General features: G+C 36.4%; 1 protein-coding gene across 1 annotated transcript; it reads right to left on the bottom strand.

Annotated features, from left to right (window-relative positions):
• Positions 1–7,000: 7,000 nt before the first annotated feature.
• LOC101556118 (olfactory receptor 13C3) lies at positions 7,001–8,019 on the bottom strand. Its single transcript, XM_004600441.3, has one exon. It carries the CDS (start codon positions 7,949–7,951, stop codon positions 7,001–7,003), a length of 951 nt encoding a protein of 316 aa, XP_004600498.2. The 5' UTR covers positions 7,952–8,019.
• Positions 8,020–22,548: the final 14,529 nt, after the last annotated feature.

Raw genomic sequence — 22,548 nt, 5'->3', positions numbered from 1 at the left:
TCTGAATTAGGATTAGTTTACAAAGAAAACAATGGCTTTCCTTTGCCCTAACTTCTGTTCAATTCTCCTTAACAAGGAGAAAGAAAGAAAGGAACAAAGAAAGGGAGAAAGAAAGAGAGAAAGAGAGAGAAAGAAAGAAAGAAAGAAAGAAAGAAAGAAAGAAAGAAAGAAAGAAAGAAAGAAAGAAAGAAAGAAAGAAAGAAAGAAAGAAAGAAAGAAAGAAAGAAAGAAAGAAAGAAAGAAAGAAAGAAAGAAAGAAAGAAAGAAAGAAAGAAAGAGAAGAAATAAAGAAAGAGAAGGAAGGAAGGAAGGAAGGAAGGAAGGAAGGAAGGAAGGAAGGAAGGAAGGAAGGAAGGAAGGAAGGAAGGAAGGAAGGAAGGAAGGAAGGAAGGAAGGAAGGAAGGAAGGAAGGAAATTTTGATGAATATAAGGGACACAAGTTTGTTTCCTGTTCATGTTAGTATAATAACATCAGCCATGGTTCTTCAAAGTTTGCTGGTAGTAGCAGCATCTCAGGGACATCCAGAATTTGTTCCAATTTTCATTTTTTGTTTTCTATAATACACAACTAGTAGCCTACCCATGGTACGTTGGAAGTTTGAATCCAAGTCTGAGTCCAAGTCAGTATTTCCTTCTGGTAGATTAACAGCCCCGTTAAGTCTTTACACTATTTTGAGATATGTTTTTTTTTAATTAAGTACACTATCAGGTAAAGTACAAGTGGCCAGCAATAGAAAAATCATAAGCTTTTTGCTCAGACTATCATTTCATTACACAATTAAATGACAAGAGGTATTGTATTGGGAAAGACATTTTAATTTATCCTGCTTTCTTGTTTACAAACATAGATTATGAAAATCTCTACTTCTTAGTATACTAAAATGTAATAATATTAAAATTAAATGAAAAGATAACATCGATTAGTTGACTAACAGAATAATGTGAGAAGGGATAAAAGAAGATTGAAAAATGAAACATTCTTTTCTTTCATCAATGCGTATATAGCAATCACTTAAGCTTTATGTCTAACACAGAGTCTAGTAGTCCTATAAATTTATTGAACTAAAGCATGTTTAAGTCCATTAAATCATTAAAAATAATTTCAAGAGAGTAAATATGTAATATCCAAAATAACATATTCCATTATTTGATCAAAGGGCTAATATTTTCCCAAGGTAACAGAAGAGAAAACTAATTTGAGGAGCACAGAAACATGTGAAATCACAACTAGAATGTGGAAAGTGATGCAGTTTTTGACAAAACAATTAATAAGATTAAATATCTAACTATATGCAATACATTCTTCTAATGCACATATGGAACATGAATAAAACTATAATTTAACATTCTAAATTCAAAAATCATAAAGTTTCAAAATATTTTATTTGCGATAGCACAAAGTCTCTCAACAAAAGTAATGTAAAAGTTTAAAATACACCTCTGTCTAGTTGTAAGTGATAGTACTCAAAGTATTTATTGACTATATTGTAAATATATTAATAAATCAGAAAAAATGCCATCCTCAAGTGTTGGAGTTGTTCCAGGAACAGCTCCCTGACCATCTGGGCTGCTATGGACAAGCTCTTGGCCCTGGCCTTGATGAGGGTAAACTGGCACCAGGAAGCCTGGCATTCGTGGGAGATGAGTATAGCTTTATGACCTTGCAATTATGGCAGCCGGAGCTTGAAACGTGGGAAGCTGACATCCTTGGTATCTGAAAGACTTACAGGTCTGCCTGTGCTTTAGATCATAGGGTCTCTGTACTATTCCTAGACCATGTAGCTTCCAGAGCCATAAATATGACCTTTTTCTTTCCCCTTACCTCATGTCCCCTCATCTCTCACACTTTTCATGTACTGCATTTGTTTTGTCCCTATAACATCATTGTTTTCCCCAAATAAATTTTGTCATCAGACCAGCAGTTGGTGATCTGTGTGGATGGTTTCTCCCGGCCAATTCATTGCATAAGTTTCTTTGAGCTATTAGCCCTAGGCCACGTGATAATCTCTGTAGTCCCAGGGTATCCATAACTGCCAGATGGTTACACAAACAGTACAAATGCTATTACAACCACAGTAATGGATGAAAGCTAAATATCAGCTCCGTTGTTGTCAGATAAAAAAAATAGAAGCCCCGGATCAAAACCTCCTAACTCAAATGATCGTTTATTCACTAGTTCAGCTATATTCATTATTTAGTGTTCATTCTGAGTCACTGATACCTATGTAAAATGTCTTTACTATGAATCCTTCCAAGAAATTAAATATAGTTGATACCTCATACTAAAAATTACAAAACACAGCAATGATTTAAGAGAATTATTCAAACTTAAATTATGAAATCTGTCTTCATAACAGGAAAATAAGAAGGAAATCAAAAAAGATTAAAAACAATGAATTCTCAATCTTCACTTTTTTTAATTTCTTATTAAGTCTTCAAAAACCCTTGAAGGGGCAGAATTTCTTTCTTTTATAAAAATTCTTAAATATGTTTTTCTTTTATTGTAAATAAGTTTTTTTAATTTTTTATTAGAGAATCACTGTCATGTACAGTTACAAACTTATGAATTTTTGTGTTTGCATTTTACTCATACAGTGATTGTTTACCCATCCCTCCACCAGTGCCCATTCTCCTCCACCGATGATCCCAGTATCCCTCTCACCACCCCCACTTCATCCCCCACCACCCCAGCCTGCCTCAGTGGCAGGGCATTCCCCTTTGTTCTCTCTCCTTTTGGGTGTTATAGTTTGCAGATAGAGGTATTAAGTGGCCATCATGTTTGGTCTATAGTCTACTTTCAGCTCGCATCTTCCAACCCGAATGGGTCCTCCTGACATCCTCTTCTTGGTGTTCCCTTCTCTATCTGAGCTGCCTTTTCCCCTAGCATGTGAGGCCAGTTTCCAAGCTGTGCAGCAGACCTCCTAATCCTTATCTCTACAGCTCTTGGGTGTTAGTCTCCCACTATGTTATTTTATATTTCACAGATGAGTGCAATCTTTCTATGTCTGAAGGGGCAGAATTTCTTGACGCCACGCCAAGCTCTCTTCACCAGGGTATCTCAGATGGGTATGGGTTGAGATTCCCTCTCCACCCCAAGCAGAACCCCCACAGCGAAAACTTCCAGAACCCAACCACCACCATGCTCAAGGCCACTCTCCACACGCTCGATCAATCTCACACAAGAGGGGACCAGCCTCACCCAAGACAAGATGAACTTCACTCAAGAGCAGACGGGCAAGAAAAAACAGGTACTCGGGAACCCATGACTGAGATTTCCAAGACCACTCAGATTAGGACTGGGCCTCCAACCCCCAGCTCCCCAGTGTTCCGGTAGTTTGGCAGTCACACACACAAACTGCTCCTGGTTCGATGTAATCTCATTAGCGGCCAAGACCCAAAGACTATGAACTAAAGCTCCCGGAAGAGAGTGCCACAGAATTTCCTGGAGTCTCTTACACTCTCCTCACTTACTCTTACACTCTCCTCACACACAAACAAACTTTCAGTATCACACATTTGTTTGGTTTTTAACATACTTGCTTGTATTCTCTTATATTTGGGCTTACATGGCTTCAGAATGAAATACAACAATCTTCACATCTCTTACTGTGGTGGGAAGGTGATCGGTGGTGGGATTGGTGTTTGAATATTATCTGTAATAAACTATTGTGCACTACTTTTATGAAAATAAAATATACATATGAAAAAAGACCTTGAAAGCCATTTCCTTGTTCTTAGTTTACAGTTTAGCTCTATCAACTGAATCAGGTTTAAAATAACCACAAAATATCCCATAGCAATGAGGTAAATATACCTCCACTGATCACTGGTGAACTCAGATGTAAAAATCTTCAGCAAAAAATTATCAAACAATATTCAACAATCTTTCTAAATGATAATATACCACTATCAAATGGGATTCATTCAAGAGAAACTAGTTAATGTCTTTAATCTTCATTTGAAGTCTTCACTTAAATCCTAGATTCTTATTTCTTATTTAGATTCTGATTTGTTATTCAGACCTTGTTAAAACTGAACACAATTTTAAAGAAGAGATGGGTTTGGATGGATAATAGTTAACTCAGGAAAGGGTGTTTATTATGTATACACATAGACACAGATATACACAAAGATACATACATATACCACAAACTATACTATGCATGTACACTAAAATTCATATATCAATAATTAATTCAGGGTTAATATTTTTATTAGTTTTGGGGCCACACTTATATTAGTTTTATAAGACCGGTAATTTAGATATGAACTCATTTAGTAAGCTATCCAAAGCTGTAGATGAATAAACTGAAATATGATAAAAAATTATGAAGTCACAGCATTTTTAAAGTTTTCCTCACTCATCAAAAGAACCATATGACAGAGATGGTATGGTATAATTTTTTTTCAGATCTCAGACAGTGGTTAATAGAATAGCAAAATGATCGGAAGATATAAATCTTATATCACTGAGATATAAAGACTGCCTAGTTGGGGTAATATGCTTCGGATACTTTATGAACTTAGGAGTAATCAAAATTTTACAAACTTATGCCTACCATAAAATTCTTCATGAATTCAAAATGATGAGAGATAAAATTGGGGGGTTTTAATCTCTTCTCTTTGTAAGTAATCTCTTGGGTACCTGAGAAGAGAAAGTACTAAAGTAATGCAATAAAATGAGTAAAAAATAATCATCCCATTGTCTCACTAAGAAACTGTACTTAACAATCATGTCTGGGATAAGAAAAGTCTGATAATTGAAGGAATTATAGATTATCTATTAAAATATCCAGACAGAGTTATAACTGACAAATCTGTGGGAGAGTCATGACTGATTACTTCAGTTTCTGTATAATTAAAACTAAGTTTTGCCTGTTAGACAACTAACATCTACATTTGGATTTGCATATCTGACATATTCAACACTTTTAATTACTATTATTTTAGTGCTAGGGGAATAATATTATTTAAACATTTATGCTGGTCATATCATTAAGAATCTACAAGTGAAATTCTTAAAGTTACTATATGCTCTGCATTCATATCAGAAAAAAAAAGTACTGAAATGAGAAATAATACATTTTTTTTTCTGGCTCTTGTATGCTTTCCTTTACAGTCTTCACCAAGATTACTTCATTGTTTCTCTAGAAAAGGAACAAGTTGTATCAAAGACATGTTCCCTGGGAAGTGCGGTTTCATATTACAATAAGAACATGGACAATGAATTTTGGTTACTTAAGTGTATGCATACATATTACATGACACATGCATGTATATTGTGTTTTGGATATAACACATTATAAAATATAGAATTATCTTACATAATTAAAAAATTACTTTTAAATTCTCTAAAATTGAGGAGGAAAATTTAAAAAGCCTAGCTATCATGTTGGCATAAAAGATTATGGGAAAGTTGTATATATATCCCAAAGATTCCTCTAGAAGCTCTGGTCATAGAGTCAAGAAATCTATCTATAGGAAAAGGAAATAGAAAACTGGGGAATTTCAAATCAGTAGAAAATAACAAATTAATTTCAATTTCACAATCCCTGTTTTATCACTGCTTCTGAACATTTAAGGGCACATCAGGAAAATCAGAATTGCGCTTTGGCCTAATTATCCACTATGCTCCCCCTGACTTAGATGATTTGCAATGATGCTCATTTTTCCATATAGACTGTTGTAAAATCTTTTCAACATATATTGTGCACTTGCCATAGCAGACAATATTCCTGAAATTATCTTTCCCCTCACTTAATTCTCTCTTTCTCTCTGTCTCTGTCTCTGTCTCTATCTCTCTGTCTCTCTGTCTCTGTCTCTCTCTGTCTCTCTCTGTCTCTGTCTCTCTCTCTCTCTGTCTCTCTCTCTCTCTCTCTCTCTCTCTCTATATATATATATATATATATATACATCACTGTCATCCAGTTGCTCATCAATTTGTTCGAGCAGACACCAGTAACGTCTCTCATTGAGAGACTTATTGTTACTGTTTTTGGCATATCCAATACGCACGGGTAGCTGATACTTTCGGTAGCTTGCCGGGCTCTCCGAGAGGGGCGGAAGAATCGAACTTGGGTCGGCCGCGTGAAAGGCGAACGCCCAACTGCTGTGCTATCGCTCCAGCCCATATGATAAGAAAATATCTTGACAGAGTAATATTTAGGAGGCAAAACTAGCTCTTATAGTTACTAGACTATAATACAAAGATGCGATAATAATTAATTTATTTATCAATTTGAAGTCTTAGCTTAAATTCTGCTATTAAGGACTTTGTGAACTTGGTGATAGGTACCGTATTGAATTTATTGAAGGAGTAAATATACTGGGACTTGGTTTAGTTTGTTTCTTTTCTGTAATTAGGGTAACTATGGTTTACAGACAACAGTCTATCAATTGTCAAGTAGTTTGTGGTATTTGACTATTGAACTCTTGACTCACTATTCCCAAAATGATATACTGTTTTCTAGAACACTTTCACATAGTACATGGGAACTGCTCATTTCTGATTATGACCAAAACTGAGGTTTTAATGAAATTTATTGACTGTGAGATCTAAACTAGCACTGTCACATTGTCATCCAGTTGTTCATCAATTTGCTTAAGTGGGTACCAGTAACGTCTCCATTGTGAGACTTACTGATTTGGGCATATCAAATATGCCACGGGTAGCTTGCCAGGCTCTACCATGTGGGCAGGATACTCTCGGTAGCTTGACAGACTCTCTAATAGGGAAGGAGGAATCGAACCCTATCAAATGCCCTACCCACTGTACTATTGCTCCAGTCCAAGAGATATAAGTTAGGACAAGTTAAAGCAAATTTTATTGCAAACTACAAGTGTTGATAATCATAACTGAACAAGCTGGTGAAGGGGAGAATGAAAATATATGTCAACCATGATTTATCCAAAGGTTTTCCTATATAACCTGAGTCCAATGTTACAATGTTACAACCTGAGATCATGTTACAAAGAAACACATTTTCTGACTAGTAGATAGTTACTGAAATGATTTTTTGTTCAACAGGTATTTTATGGCAGCTTTTACATCCTTATTCCTCAAACTATAGATAATAGGATTTAGCATAGGGGTTACTACTCCATAAAAAAGAGAGATGAGCTTGTCTGTTGTCTGCCACTCGTCTCCCTCATGTTCTTGAGACTTGGGTTTGGCATACATGAAAAATATGGTGCCATAAAATATGATGACTACAGTCAGATGTGCTGAGCAGGTAGAAAAGGCCTTGCGTCTTCCAGTGGCTGAGTTCATTCTCAAGATGGTGTAGAGGATAAAGATATAGGAGAAAAAGATGACTGTCAGTGGAAGAACCAGAAATACCATATTTGATATCACCATGGTGATAATATTGAGGGATATATCAGCACAAGCAAGATTGAGGACTGCTAATATTTCACATGTGAAATGATTGATAATGTTCTTCCCACAGAATGGCAATTGCATGGCAAGAGATGTTTGCACAATTGAATTGATTCCACCAGAGAGCCAAGACACAGAAGCCATCAGTACATATACTATCTTGCTCATAATGATAGAGTATCTCAGAGGATTACAGATGGCCACATAGCGGTCAAAAGCCATTACACCAAGGAGCAAACACTCTGTTGACCCCATTGCAAATCCAAGGAACATTTGTACTGTACATGCAGAGTAGGAAATGTTTCTTTTCTTTGATATTAAGCTTACTAAAGTGGAGGGAACAGAAGAGGAAGTGTAACAGATATCCAGAAAAGAGAGGTTTCCAAGGAAGAAATACATGGGGGTGTGAAGGCGGGAATCAAAGACACTTGCTATGATCAGAACACCATTGCCAAGTAGAATCACTAGATACATAATTAGAATTAAAACAAAGTAAATAATCTCTATCATTGGGTATCCTGAAAGACCCAGAAGAATAAATTCTAACACAAAAGTCTGATTTATCTTACCCATATCTTCTAGTTTCAGGTTATCAAAGATCTAACACAAAATGTTTTCACTGCCAAGAAACAAAAGTTACAAATTACCAAAACAGTTCATTTTAAAAATATATTATAATATGTGTTTGCTTGAATTTCTGACATCCAGTTATTTTCAACAATGTGTGTAACCAATATACAATGAAGATGGGGAGATGAGAGAGTATTTATGTCCACTGTGAATGTATGTAGATCTACTTCTAATAACAAACATGCATAAAGAAGCAATCATTCTTTCTGTTGGGGACATAGTCTTGGATTGGGGTTTCTGAAGCTTCTAATTTTTATTTACAAGCCTAAATTCATAACCTTTCCCAGAAGACTCTTGAATAAGAACTGGAGTTTTGATTTGACAATAAAGATTATAAAAATTTTACAGCAATTTTCATTTTGGGCGCATATTTTTCCTGTGCCTGATGAAGGCTAATAACACTGATATCATATATTTTATAGACTCTTAATAATAATTGGAGGCATAAACTGAAAACTCAACATCTCATTAAATAGTTGTTGATCTCATATTCCAACCCATTATCAGCTTGTGTGACTTCCTTATGACAAAACCGTGCATATATCAGCTCTGTGTATATGATACAGTCTTTGGAGAACATATCACAGAATATTCACCATTTTTTCTGTAGCTTCAGAGTATCTTGATAATTTACTCACTTATGTCAACATAAGAGAACATTTATAAAGGTTTAAATATTACATACGTTTATGTGTATATGTACCATTAAGCTTCACAAGATATAATTATTTTTCTCTATTATTTTCAGATATAAAAATATAACTTCCCAACATTAACCAGGAAACAAAATAATAAAGTTTATTTTGAAGTTTTGATCAAGTCTGTGCATATCTTTGATAATTTTCATATATATGAGAATTATCTGGGTATATTGATAAACTTTAGACCTGTTTCTTGTTCAGAACAGCTTCTGAGATTCTGCATTCCTCCTAAGCACCAGGTGGCATGGTTTTGAATGCTCTAAATAGCCAGATTTTAATAGATACTGAGTTGGAAGATTATTCAGAAGCTTTTGATCCAAATGGGGTTTCTTGTGTCTTATAGGAACTGGCATAATAACCTGAAAAATGACAAGAACGTGCTTCTTTTACATTTTATGAAAAGCTTTTGCACTCTTAAGTTTCAAAATACACTTAAGGGAAAAAAACTGAAAGATGTATCCAAAGGCAGGTAAAACTTGTGTTAGACTATTATAAAAGTTTTAGATTATTAATATGAAGTACCTTCCCTAAACCAAGTCATATACAAGCACAGTAAGAATAAATAAACAAAAGAAAGCACCTGCAATCACCAAACACAAAGTTCAGTTAGAGATGCACAAGAAGGCATAGCAAAGTAGTCACATTAAATCTTAAAGTCAGGCAGAGAATTTGGAATTCCTTTTGATAGGGTAGGAGGTCTACTACTAAAAGTGCACAGAACATCACTGATCACGTCAACTTTATGTCTTTGGTACTCCTTAAATTAATATCATACAACTTTTTTATGGGACATAAGGGCTTAAGTTTTATTTTGGTTAAAAGAGTTGCAACTGATTGCTGCCTCAATATTAAAACTCTTTTTTTCCAGAATCACTGCTAGAATTTATGTTGGTTAATAAGTGCAGAGAACATGTAGACATCCTACTGTCACTAAATTAGTACTTTGTGTAACGTGTAACAGTATACAAATCCTGTATAGATTTTTTTGTGTAGATTTAATACTTTTATAGAAATCATGTCAACAGAAAAGACTAAAGAAGAAACAAGAAAAACCAAGGTCACAAAGAAAACTTGACTATATGCATTAAACAATACCTAAAGAAGAATGGGAATAATTCACATTTATTCTATACAACTTTTTTGGGGGGGGTCACACCCAGCATTGCAAAGGGCTTACTCGTGGCTCATACACTCAGGAATTACTCCTGGCAGTACTCAGGGGATCATATGGGATTCTGGGAATCGAACTTGCCTCAGCTGAGTGCAAGGCAAATGCCCTATCTGCTGTGCTATCACTCCAGCCCATATTCTAAACAACTTTTATTGTAAAGCAAAATTCTCCCCAAATGAGGGTTGTAAAATGATAAGAGAATTCATTGGAAAAGGAACATGAGCCTCTGGTAGTCCAGTTACTAATGTGAATGAAAGAAGTCAGCAAATTAGTGACTTAAGAATTTATAACATTCCAGGCCAGATCCTTAGTGCCTAGACCTGAGAAATTTGGTTTCCTTTCCCAGACATTGCTAATGATAATGCATCAGGGATTACCTAAACTGTTTTTCTCTGGCTGGAATCCCTTTCACTAATTCAAAGCTATTTTGTCAGGTATATTTTGCTAACTTTATTTTACTTTTCCTCCCAAAACTTCAGGGTGACGATCCTTTAATATTACAAAACTGAGGTATGGAGAACACAACCTATTTTTCTTGCTCATCTTTACATCCACGCTGAACAAATGGCTACTTATGATAAATCTTTTGTGACTAGTCTAGTGAAAGTGACTTTCTAAATTCAGATAATATTCCACAGAATTTGTGGATTTATAGCCAGGAAAATTTTAACATGTCACATTAATTTTGACATAAAAATACATTAACTTTTAAAAAGTATATTTTGGTTAGCACTAATCAACTGACATCTTATACAAAAAATAATTTGTAAAATATGTACATTTTAAGTACAATATTCACATGCATTAAAATAGGTTAAGAATGGCAGAAAAGATCTCAGACTATAATACAGTTTTAAGATTATTTGCTTCTGGGAGCTGGAGCGATAGCACAGCGGGTAGGGCATTTGCCTTGCACGCGGCCGACCCGGGTTCAATCCCCGGCATCCCATATGGTCCCCCAAGCACCGCCAGGAGTAATTCCTGAGTGCAAAGCCAGGAGTAACCCCTGAGCATTGCTGGGTGTGACCCAAAAAGAAAAAAAAAGAAAAAGAAGATCATTTGCTTCTAATTTATATCTGAAATTTTCTAATTTGAAGAATATGCTAAAATATCTGTATTACATTTTGGGAGGACTATTGTAAGAAAGTAATAAAACATCATGTGAAAATTATTTTCAGGACAATGATTAATATTCATAATTTGGTGATAGCAAAGAAGTACCTGTATTGCATTGTTCATATCATAAATTCAAATTGAATAACTGGTTTAATTAAATGTTGAGAAGTACAATTACCTGGTAATCAAGAAGTCAAGACTTACCATTATAGTAGTATGTTATTAGTAGTATATTCTAGAAGTATCAGTTACTTCTTTTTATATTTATGTCAGCATTACGAATTAAATTCAGACTCAACAACGTCAGATTCCACAAATGTGAAAGAGTAAATATTTGGTATGCAACAGTAGTAATTGTTCCCCAATCCCCAAAGCAATTTAAAATTGGAATGAGACATATAAGGAATAGAGAAACTTCTTGATGCGTTAGGGACAATGTCTCACAGACCCAATTAAGATTGGTGCTGGGAATAAAGTGTGGCTGAATTAATGTTCAAAAAATAAAATGGCATTTCTGCTCAAGTAACTTTTGAAACAGGGGTGAATGTTCAAAAATATATTGCATATGAGAGTTTTCTAATTAATATATACTTTTTTCTAATGTTTTCTAATTAATTATACCATCCCTGCGCAAGGATGACATGCAATATATATTTATCAAAATTAATTCAAACTAGAAAATTCAAATTAGAAAATTAGTGGTGAATGGTGACCACAGAGATTGATTCTGACCTCATTTCTCCCATAAAAATAACAACTAAAAGCTATCCAAAAACTAGATACCACCGATAGAACCCTAGAATATAGAGGTTGGCTATTTGCCTTTACCACAGAGACCAAGACATCCTGTTGAGAAAGGTAAGAGAAGTCACAATATACTGAACCATATTGACCCTTTCCCAGACCAGCAAGGCATCACCTGGAAAGGTTTTCCATGAGTCTGGTCTCTCCAGTGGGAAAAAAGAAAATGGAAGGAACAACAAGAACCACTTGCATTGTTGTTTTGTGTGTTTGGGGGAGAGAGGGAGGGTGGATGGTTCTAACCACTAGGGAAAGTGTTTTCAATCTTCATCCAAGAAGAAGGGTTGGTGAAATCTGGGATAATGCTCTCTGCTACTAGTTCCTGTTGCCTGACTTAATGGGGTGTTGTAAGTAGAAATGGAGGTCTGGACATACTCAGCTGGTCCACTGTCCATGTTGAACAAAGCTGTTAAACATTCTGGCTGTATGCTTCACTCTCTTTTGTTTTGAACATACTATTGAAGGATGCTGGTAGAGCCTATAAGTTTAGGAATATCTTAAAAAGCTATTTCACATTCAAAGAAGTTATGTCCAAAATGAAGGTAGCCTAGTGAATGTGAGAAAATATTCACACAAGATATGTCAAAAAAAGGACAAATTTCCAAGATATGTAAAATATTTACCAAACTGATTAAGAACAAAAATAGGCATATCACATCAAAATATGAAGATGAGCTAATCAGATAACCTCAAAAGTAGAAGATATAAAAATGGCCAACAGGAGCTGGAGTGATAGTACAGTGGGTAGTGTGTTTGCCTTGAACGCGGCTGACCCAGGTTCGATTCTCAGCATCCCATATGGTCCCCCGAGCACCACCAGGAGTAACCCCTGAACATAGCCGGGTGTGACCCAAAAAGCCAAAAATAAAATAAAATAAAATAAAAAATTAAAATGGCCAACAGACCAAATGTTCATCATCACTGATTATCAGGGAATTTAAATCAAAATAACAATGAGATATCATTTCCCTCTCATGAGAATTATCTTCATAAATGAAGAATGTAAATGCACTGTTCACAATAGCCAAAATCTGGGAACAATCCGAGTGCCCAGGAATAGACGATTGGTTAAAGAAACTTTGGTACATCTACACAATGGAATGCTATGCAGCTGTTAGGAGAGATGAAGTCATGAAATTTGCTTATAAGTGGATAGACATGGAGAGCATTATGCTAAATGAAATGAGCCAAAAAGAGAACAGACAGAAGGATTGCACTCATTTGTGAAGTACAAAATAACAAAACATGATACTGATGCCCAAGGACAGTAGGCACAAGGGTCAAAAAGATTACTCCATAGCTGCAAGTCTCTCTTATGAGCAGGAGGTGGGGGGGGGGGGGTTGGTGAAGAAGGCACCTGGAGGAGAGAAGGAATCACTAAGAAAATAGTGGTTGGAGGGATTAGTCGGGATGGGAGATGTGTGCTGAAAGTAGATAAAGGACCAAACATGATAACCTCTCAGTATCTGTATTGGAAACCATAATGATCAAAAGTAGAGAGAGAGTATGGAGAAAATTGTCTGCATGGAGGCAGGGGGAGGGTGGGAAATGGGGAGTACACTGGGGAGATTGGTGGTAGGGAATGTGCACTGGAGGAGGGATGGGTGTTTGATCATTGTATGAATGTAACTTAAACATGAAAGTGTGTAACTGTATCTCACAGTGGTTCCATAAAATACAATAAAGAAAAAAGAAAAAGAAAAGAAAAAAAAGGAAATCTAAACAACCAACACTGATGGGGATGTGATGAACATAGGAACTCTCACTCATTGTCAATTGGAGGGATGGTTATCTGTTCATTCTTTATGGAAAATGGTATGATGACTCTTCAGTAAACAAGAATGTTCTTATGATGCAAACATCTCTCTCCTGGGCATAAATATCAAGATGTGGAAGCATTAATCTGCAGGGATATTACTGTTCTTCACAGTATTATTAACAACAGTCAAAGTCTGGACGCACCCCACATTTCCAACAACAGAAAAAATTGTGGCAGAGATACGTGAAATACTATGAAGTTATGAGAAAAGATAAAAGAATGCAGCTTCCCACATCTGAATAGAATTGGAGGGTATTTTGCCAAGTGATTCAAAAGGAAATGATGAACACCAGATGGTCTCAGTCTTTTGTGAAGGATAAGGAAACAAGCTCAGAGATATTTCCCACAGAAAGGCCAATAAACAGGAATCCAGAGGAATATGGGACAGAGGCCATGGGTTATTAATTATCTGTTGGGGGCGGGTGAAGTGTCATTGCAAATATCTAACAATCTTGGAAACTGGCAAATCACATTCACTGTATCACTGTCGTTCCGTTGCTCATTGATTTGCTAGAACGGGCACCAGTAACGCCTCCATTTGTCCATGTCGCATTCAGGGTCAGGGGAATGAGGCCCATTATTATTACTGTTTTTGGTCTATCGAATATGTCACGGGTAGCTTGCCAGGCTCTGCCCTGCGAGATTCTGTGTTTCTCTCTTCTGGGAGGTTTGTTTTATAGTTTCTGGATCTTGGCCATTGATGAGATTACATGGTGCCTGGGGCAGTTTGTGGGTGCAAACCACATTTAGTCAATAAAATATAGATTAAATAAAATGGAGGTAAAAAAGGCAATACATACCATAAAGCTCCATAAATCCTAGATTTGAATCTAAGAATTTATAAAAAGTTTCAACAGTAGATTCAAATATACAGATGAAAGATTTAGTGAGCTGGACAATAGGTCATATGAAATTGGAAGACAAGAAGTGTATGAGAAACAGTGATGTAGGGAAATAGGCACTTCAGTGGTGAATGTGAAATAGCACTGCATATTTAAAATGTCAATATAAATATTTATAGGTAATGATACTTAATAAGCTTTTAAAATATTCAAATAGAGGATCAAAGAGGAAAAATATTTAAGTAGTGAAGAAAACCCATAGCAATAAGCAAATACAGTAAGAGAAAATAATAATTTATTATGAAAATTTCATAAGGAGGACAGAGACAGGCAGTACGCTTAAATCAATTAATGTTCTCTAAATTCATAAACCTGGGAGCATAAATGGACCTCAAGATAAAACAGTTCAAAGAACCCCAAACAGATGGATTATAATTAACATTTCACTGAGATTATAATCCAATTGTCAGAAATTAAAGATAAAGAAATTTAAGCATCGATAAAAGAGAAGAGGTACATACCAGGAAATTCCATGAAAAAAATCAACATATTGATCATAAATATCTTTTCAGGCCAAGAAAGAATAAATGATATTCCAAATACTACGGAAAAAGTCAGTCAAGGATTTAGAACCTAGCAAAACTGACCTCCACAAGATCTGCCTTCTAAGAAATGCTAGGACTAGAAATAAAAGAATGCATATCAACAATATAAGAACATTAAATGATAGTGCAAATATTTCCCCCCCTATTCCCCCCAAACCCCCCCCGCACCCAAGTGGCCAAATCTACACTTTATTCTCTCTATACTTTGGGTACATTCAATATTTCAACAGAGAACTATTATTATTTGGAATTTTCCCCCAACAATCAAACCTGCTGAAAAGGCATCATTTGGTAATTTGTTTTCCATTGTTGAGAATGTGAGAATGAAGATTATAGGAGCTCAGTTTACAGTCTAGATGCATTTTTATAAGTCTCTGGGTGCCAAAATGGGTTAGTAGACCTCTGGGATCATAGTCTTTAAGGAGCAGAGGGGCGGGTCAAAGGGTGGGTCAGTGGGCAGGTAGGTTGTCTAAGGGCCTATCACAGGGTGGGACACAGGGCGGGTCTTAGGGTGTGTCACAGGGTGGGTCAGAGGGCGTGTATAAGGGCATTTCTGAGTGGCTCAAAGGACGGGTGAAAGGGCGTGCCTATAGGGGTGTCACAGGGTGGGGCAAGGGCGGGTCTTAAGGCTGTCACAGGGTGGGTCAGAGGACGGGTCATAAGGTGGGTCATAGGGCGTGTCACAGTGTGGGGCACAGGGCGGGTATAAGGGCGGGTCACAGGTGAAAGGGCATCTAAGGGCGTGTCATAGGGTGGGTCAGAGGGCGGGTCACAGGGCGTGTCATAGGGTGTCCGCCCTTAGACACGTCAGACAGGGGACAGAGGTTAGTTGTGAGGGCGGGTCAAAGGGCGGGTCAGTAAGCAGGTGGGGGTGTCTGAGTGGTTCAAAAGGCGGATCAGAGGGCGTGCCTGAGGGCATGTCATAGGGCGGATCAGAGGGCGTGCCTGAGGGCATGTCATAGGGCGGGTCAGAGGGTGTGTCGCAGGGCGTGTAGTAGGGTGGTCTATAGGGCGTGTCACAGGGTGGGTCAGAGGCTTTCTAAGGGAGTGTCTGAGTGGCTCAAAGGATGGGTGAAGGGGCGTGTCTGTGGGCGTGTCACAGGGTGGGGCACAGGGCAGATCTTAGGGCATGTCACTGGGTGGGTTAGAGGGCGTGTCTAAGGGCGGGTCGTAGGGTGGGTCATAGGGAGTGTCATAGGGTGGGTCAGAGGGCGGGTCACAGGGCGTGTCACAGGGTGGGTCATAGAAAGAAAAGAAAGAAGGAAAGAAAGAGAAAGAAAGAAAGAAAGAAAGAAAGAAAGAAAGAAAGAAAGAAAGAAAGAAAGAAAGAAAGAAAGAAAGAAAGAAAGAAAGAAAGAAAGAAAGAAAGAAAGAAAGAAAGAAAGAAAGAAAGAAAGAAAGAAAGAAAGAAAGAAAGAAAGAAAGAAAGAAAGAAAGAAAGAAAGAAATCTGAGATATAATACAGAAGTATTTGCCTTACACATGGCCAAGCCCTGTTCAATCACTGGCTCCACATATAGTTCCCAGAGTACAACCAGGAGTTATCCGTGAGTCCAGATCTTAGACTATTCCCAAGAGCAGCCAGTTGTGGCTCACAAAACAAAAATAAAAAATAAAGACAGAGGAATTGTTTTGATAAAAGTTACACGTTGTCCTGCTTATGTCAACTTGACTATGATCTAGAGAAAAAATAAACATTCAATTTTTGATTTGTAATAAATTCTTCTAACCAAACTTTCCTTCAGTTCCATGCAGAGTAGAGATGATACACTCTAAACATTTCTTTCAGGCTGAGGTGAGAAATGTGGCAGCCCTGAAAACTAGAATTCAGGAATTGGGCTCACAAAATCTGAACTTCACATACTTGCTGGATAACCTTCAGTGAAATTTCAACTTTTAGAGTCAAGAACTCTACATTTGTACAATAGGAGCAAATGCTCTGATTCGTTATAGCACTCTGAAAACTACACTAGATATTTGTAAGCACTATTAAAATGAAGATGTTTATAGTATTAATCATGAGAAGTTTTAGACAACTTCAAAAAAGTAAAAAGACAAGACCTATTTTGGAGCCTGAAAATCTTCAAAATTTGTAATAATATTGATAGTGATTGCTGTTCCTAATTTGAGTTGCATTACCAATTAAGTATCAATCAATTGTATGATATAATTAAACCTAACTATAATCTCCTTTGAGTTATAGAAAATATTTAATCCTACATGTCTACATTCCATACTTTTTTATAAATATTGAACCCCTTCCTGCTTCACCCAAATGATTTAAATTGCCCTCCTATACTAATCACTGTTTTTTTTTTAATTTTTATTTTTTTAAAAAATTTTATCATCATGTGGAAAGTTACAGAGTTCTCAGGTTTATGTCTCAGTTATACCGTAGTCAAACACCATCCCTTCACCAGTGCCCATATTCTACCACCAAAATCCCCAGTATACCCCCTGCCCCCCACCCCAACTGTATAACTGATGAATTTCACTTTATTTTCTCTTCCCCTTGATTACGTTCCATATTTCAACACAAAACTCACTATTGTTGTGGGAGTTATATCCCCAAACAAGATAAACCTAATAAGGAGGCATTTGATAATTAGTTTTCCATTCAAAGATTGTATGTTTTCAGGTTTTAGAAAAGGTCGCGCAGCCGCGTTAGCGGCCATGCGGCTCGGATGTGTCCCAGTCCCGAATCCTGGAGCCGTGTTAGTTGCTGCTCAGTGTCGCCAGGGTTCCATCTGGAGAAGGTGTGCTGGCGGCACCTCCTCCTTCCGGTCCCCCTGTGTTGCTGGCCCCGACTCGGGTCCGGAGCATTGTCCGGGCCGCGTTGCTCACCAGAATGCCTGCCGCTTCTCTGTGGATTGTGTCAGCAAGATGGCGCCGAGGGTGGGTCGAGGGCGTGACTTCCGGCGGCCGAATCACTGGTTTTAGGGAGGAGATTTCTGGCGTTCAAAATGTGCAGAATCATTCAGATAACTACTATGTCTCAACGAACCTATGGGCTGTCTTATTATTTTTTTCTAATCCAATCTCTGAGTACAAGAATCAGAATAATTTAAGGCTCACCTATCATCAATTCTTCCTGAGAAATCAACATTTAGTAAATTGAACCTTAAAGAAAATAATTACAGCATCCTAATTTCTATCTAATTCTTATCATTATTCCTCCACTTTATTGAGTAATTTGTTTAATTAAATAGTGAATGTTTCTTGCAAAGTTGTTCTTCAAGTAGGCTGATCTCAAACCAATGAAAGGACACTATTCTTCAAGCTGTATAAATATCGCATCTTCCATAGTCAATATTGTTATTCAAATTGTGGGCAAGATAGCTCATTTTAAATGCTTTAACTGAATTCATCTTTTTTACCTGTCAAGTTGTCATCATTTAGTGTTACAAAGATTTGCATAACAGTTTCAACCAGTGCTGGATACATTTGAATTATGGCTTAAAAGGAAAACAGAAAAGGAAACTTCAAATCTTTGAATTTCAAATCTAGGTACTATAATAACATTTTCAGCAGTCTTTTGTAACATTTGTTTCTTTAAATCCATTTTTTCTAACACTCCCTTCTTACAAAGATAGAACAAATTTCTCTGATTTCTTTTCTTAGAAGCATATTACAAAACATATTTATCATCTTTCATTTGCTTCAGCGGACAAGCAATTTGGGCACTGTTATTGAAACTATAGCTTGCTGATAAAAAATGATTGTCTGTCCCAAATGTGTGAAACTGCAATACAACTATCCCAGCATCCTTAGCAGTTGTAATATCAGTCACATTTAAAAATACTTAAATATTTTCTAAATAAATGAGATGTTATCTGCTTGTAGAGTTATTGTGAAAATAACTGTTCAATTAAAATTAAGACAAAAATAAGAAATACATTCTCAGTGTGTCTGTCATCCTGTTTTTATTCTAAATTCTACTTAATTTAGCCTGTTTGGCCTTTATCCAACTGTCACAATATTTACATAATACAAATAATTATAAAATTAAATAAAAGAACATTAAATTGCTTAAGAAGCTGAACGACTGGAAAAATTCCCTTTGGCCTTGAGAAAAAAAATATAGTAAATCCATTTGTTTACTACCATCTCCTTGCTACTAACCCTAATATTTCGTAGTATATACTATGCTATTGCTATATATGCTGAGCCAATGAATAAAGAAAAGCATTTAGATTAATTTAGCTTCCATTGTGATTTTACTGCATTATACCTTGGATTCCCTCATAAGTCTATAAAGACCTATTTATAACTTTATACATGATAAATCTAGAATCATATCTCAGCAACTTACTAGAATGTAGAAGAAATCTGAATGTGAATTTTCTGTGGATGTAACTTTGGATAATTGCAAATAATTTTGACCCAAGATATGTTTGCAATTTAGGAAAGTAGCCTATAAATGTGACCTGCTGTTGGTTGGAAATTGTGAAATGCATCAAAATTTGCATATATGCAAAAGGCATATATGGTCTTTCCACTCACTTCCTTGGCATCCTTAAAATATGTTAAAGGATGAAGTCCTAGTTTTTAGATGACAACTGTCATTCTATCTAACAAAAGATACCACCACTAGTCATTTCCAAGTATTTGAAACTTCATAATTTCATAATTGAATTTTCATAATTTCCTATGCTTCATAAATATTTGACAAGAAAAAAAGGATTGTGGTTTTTTTATTCTTTTCATATAAATTAACTTTACACAAAAGACTTTATGCTTTGATTAAGAAGGAGAAATGTCTCCCTTGTAAGGTAACTGGAAAGATGACAAATTGTGTGCATATAAAGCATAAAATGTATTTTACAAAATTAAACGCACTTGACTTCTGTGCGGTTCTAGAGTTTACCTTAGTATTAAGAGACATGATATGTTTAAGTGATTATAAATAGAACAAAAAAAGTCCAATCAATTTTTATCAGGTTTTCACATTCTCAAACATAGTACACTGTTCACATTTTCTTTTTCTCTTCCTTTCCTTTCCCTTTCCTTCCCTTCCCTCTCCTCCTCTCCTCCACCCCTTCTCTTCACTTCACTGCCTTCCCTTCCCCTCCCTTGCATGATCTCATTTAGAATGAGGTAATGGACAGTCTCTCATGAAAATAAAGCTTTGTACTTAGAAAACAAAACTGAGATAACCAAGTGGGGATGGGAAAAAGGCTGGCATAAAGTGGACTAGAAAGAGCCTAAGGAGGGTCGGAAGGCTTGGACATTTTGATAGTAGTGGTGATGCAACACATTATGTACCAAAAGCAAACATTAACTCTTTTTACTGCAACATAATTTAATTTAAAAAGAGATAGCCTAACTTTAGTTTCAAATTTTTTCAGAATTATCATGTAAATTCCGCAATCCATAATGACCAGAATTTCAATGATTGTACCCAAAAAGATCATGAGAAAGAGAAGATTTAACCTTGCTTGAACCTGGTATTGCATTATCCTTTTGAAAAACTCACTGGCATCCTTGTATTGTATTATCCTTTTGAAAAACTCACTGGCATCCTTGTATTCACAGGAATTCACAGGGACAAGGGACAATAATCCCCGGAAGTCAGAAGTTTTAACCAACCAGAAAACAGGTACATAATACTCAAGTCACGGACTTTTTTACACATTAGGGAAGAGGAATTTTTAGGATGATTGAATTTTGAATTTATATAGCAGAAAATCATAACTCATTAGGAACTGGATAAGTGTTAAATTGGAAACTTATCTCCACATATACCAAACTTAACAAAAGCTTATGCAAGTGGTTTAACTCCTCTAAACCTGAGTTTCTTTAGTGTTGGTAAATATACAGTGCGCCACCTTACTCAATCACATTTCTACAATATTTATAAACTGGGTGGAAGGTCTTGTATTAAGAAGGCAAGTGATATAAACATATTTGCTTTTTCTAATAATGGATCACCTCGTTGATGACATCCAGGTAGTGCATTAAAATATATTTTAAATATTTTTAGTAAGGTATATGGTGTGATTCTTAATGAAAATATTACCTTTACATGAGCTATATGAGAACAGAAGAGCAACTATTTGTAATTGTTTCCCATATTTTAGAGAAGAAAGAAGCATAACACTCAAAGCATGCTTCACAAGAGATAGAAATAGATGCATGACTATATAGAGTCACTGTGATCACATAAAGAAGCCAGAGATATAATCTAGGAGGTAAATCACTTTCTTTGCACATGACTGTGGGAGCCATGACTCTTGCTCAAATCCAGGGCACTGCAAACAACATCAGAAACCAGGCCCTGAACCAGCTGGGTGTGGCTCATCCCCTTCCACACATCCCCTAACTCCTCAAAAAAGAACCTAAAGGTCTCTCAAAGGAATAAGCCAATTCTAAAAATCTGGATAGAGTGAAGATGGCAATTTCAGAGATACTGAAATAAAAAGGTATTCTGATTTAGTCGTCTGAGGATGGTTCCTACAGGGAAAGTTAGAGTCACAGAGTATCCAAAGTTGCCATACTATCAGTAGGACTTTAAACAGAGAATTTTTTTAAAAAGACGATTTTTTTTTAAATCTGTTTAAAGACCTACTGATTGTTTCAAGTCCTACTGATCAAAAATTCTACTGATCTCAGACAAGAAATTATTATAACTATCTCTTGAAAAGACATGAGTATAGTTCAGAGAAGGGAACATATTGAATATGACTCCCACTGCAGATACATTTACTCTTCTGAAAAAATCTAGACATATGAAAAAAATTGATAAAATAAGAACTGAGAGGTCTCCAGCCAGAGAGATACCACAGCTGATAGGATACTTGCCTTGCACGTGGCTGGCCCAGGTTTGGTCCACAGGAACACATATAGTCCCCTGAGCAAGGTCAGGAGTAGCCCCTGAGCGCAACCAGGTGTGGTCACACGCATACACACACACACACACACACACACACACACACACACACACACACATGAAAAAAAGAAAAAGGAAGGAAGGAAGGAAGGAAGGAAGGAAGGAAGGAAGGAAGGAAGGAAGGAAGGAAGGAAGGAAGGAAGGAAGGAAGGAAGGAAGAGAAAAAAGAAAAGAAGAAAAGAAAAGAAAAGAAAAGAAAAGAAAAGAAAAGAAAAGAAAAGAAAAGAAAAGAAAAGAAAAGAAAAGAAAAGAAAAGAAAAGAAAAGAAAAGAAAAGAAAAGAAAAGAAAAAAGAATGGTCTACTGTTTTATGAACTTCCTTAGGATAAAAGGTTGGAAGTAGCAAAACAAAAAGGGCTGAAGCCCAATTTGACACTCCCTGAGTTGTATACTTCGCTTTACCACCATGGACTGGAGCGATAGCACAGCGGTAAGGCATTCGCCTTTCACATGGCCGACCCATATTCGATTCCCCTGCCCCTCTGGGAGAGACCAGCAAGCTACCACTTGTGGCATATTCGATATGCCAAAAACAGTAACAAGAAGTCTCACAATGGAGACGTTACTGGTGCTCGCTTGAACAAATCAATGAGCAAC

Source organism: Sorex araneus, chromosome 1 (genome assembly GCF_027595985.1).
Source record: "Sorex araneus isolate mSorAra2 chromosome 1, mSorAra2.pri, whole genome shotgun sequence".
Classification (NCBI taxonomy): Eukaryota; Metazoa; Chordata; class Mammalia; order Eulipotyphla; family Soricidae; genus Sorex; species Sorex araneus.
The sequence above is the reverse complement of the archived record's forward strand: the minus strand, read 5'-3'. Positions and strand labels throughout refer to the sequence as shown.

Excerpts from the sequence above, each read along its gene's own strand:
- LOC101556118 (XM_004600441.3), bottom strand. The coding sequence starts at position 7,951 with ATGGGTAAGATAAATCAGACTTTTGTGTTAGAATTTATTCTTCTGGGT.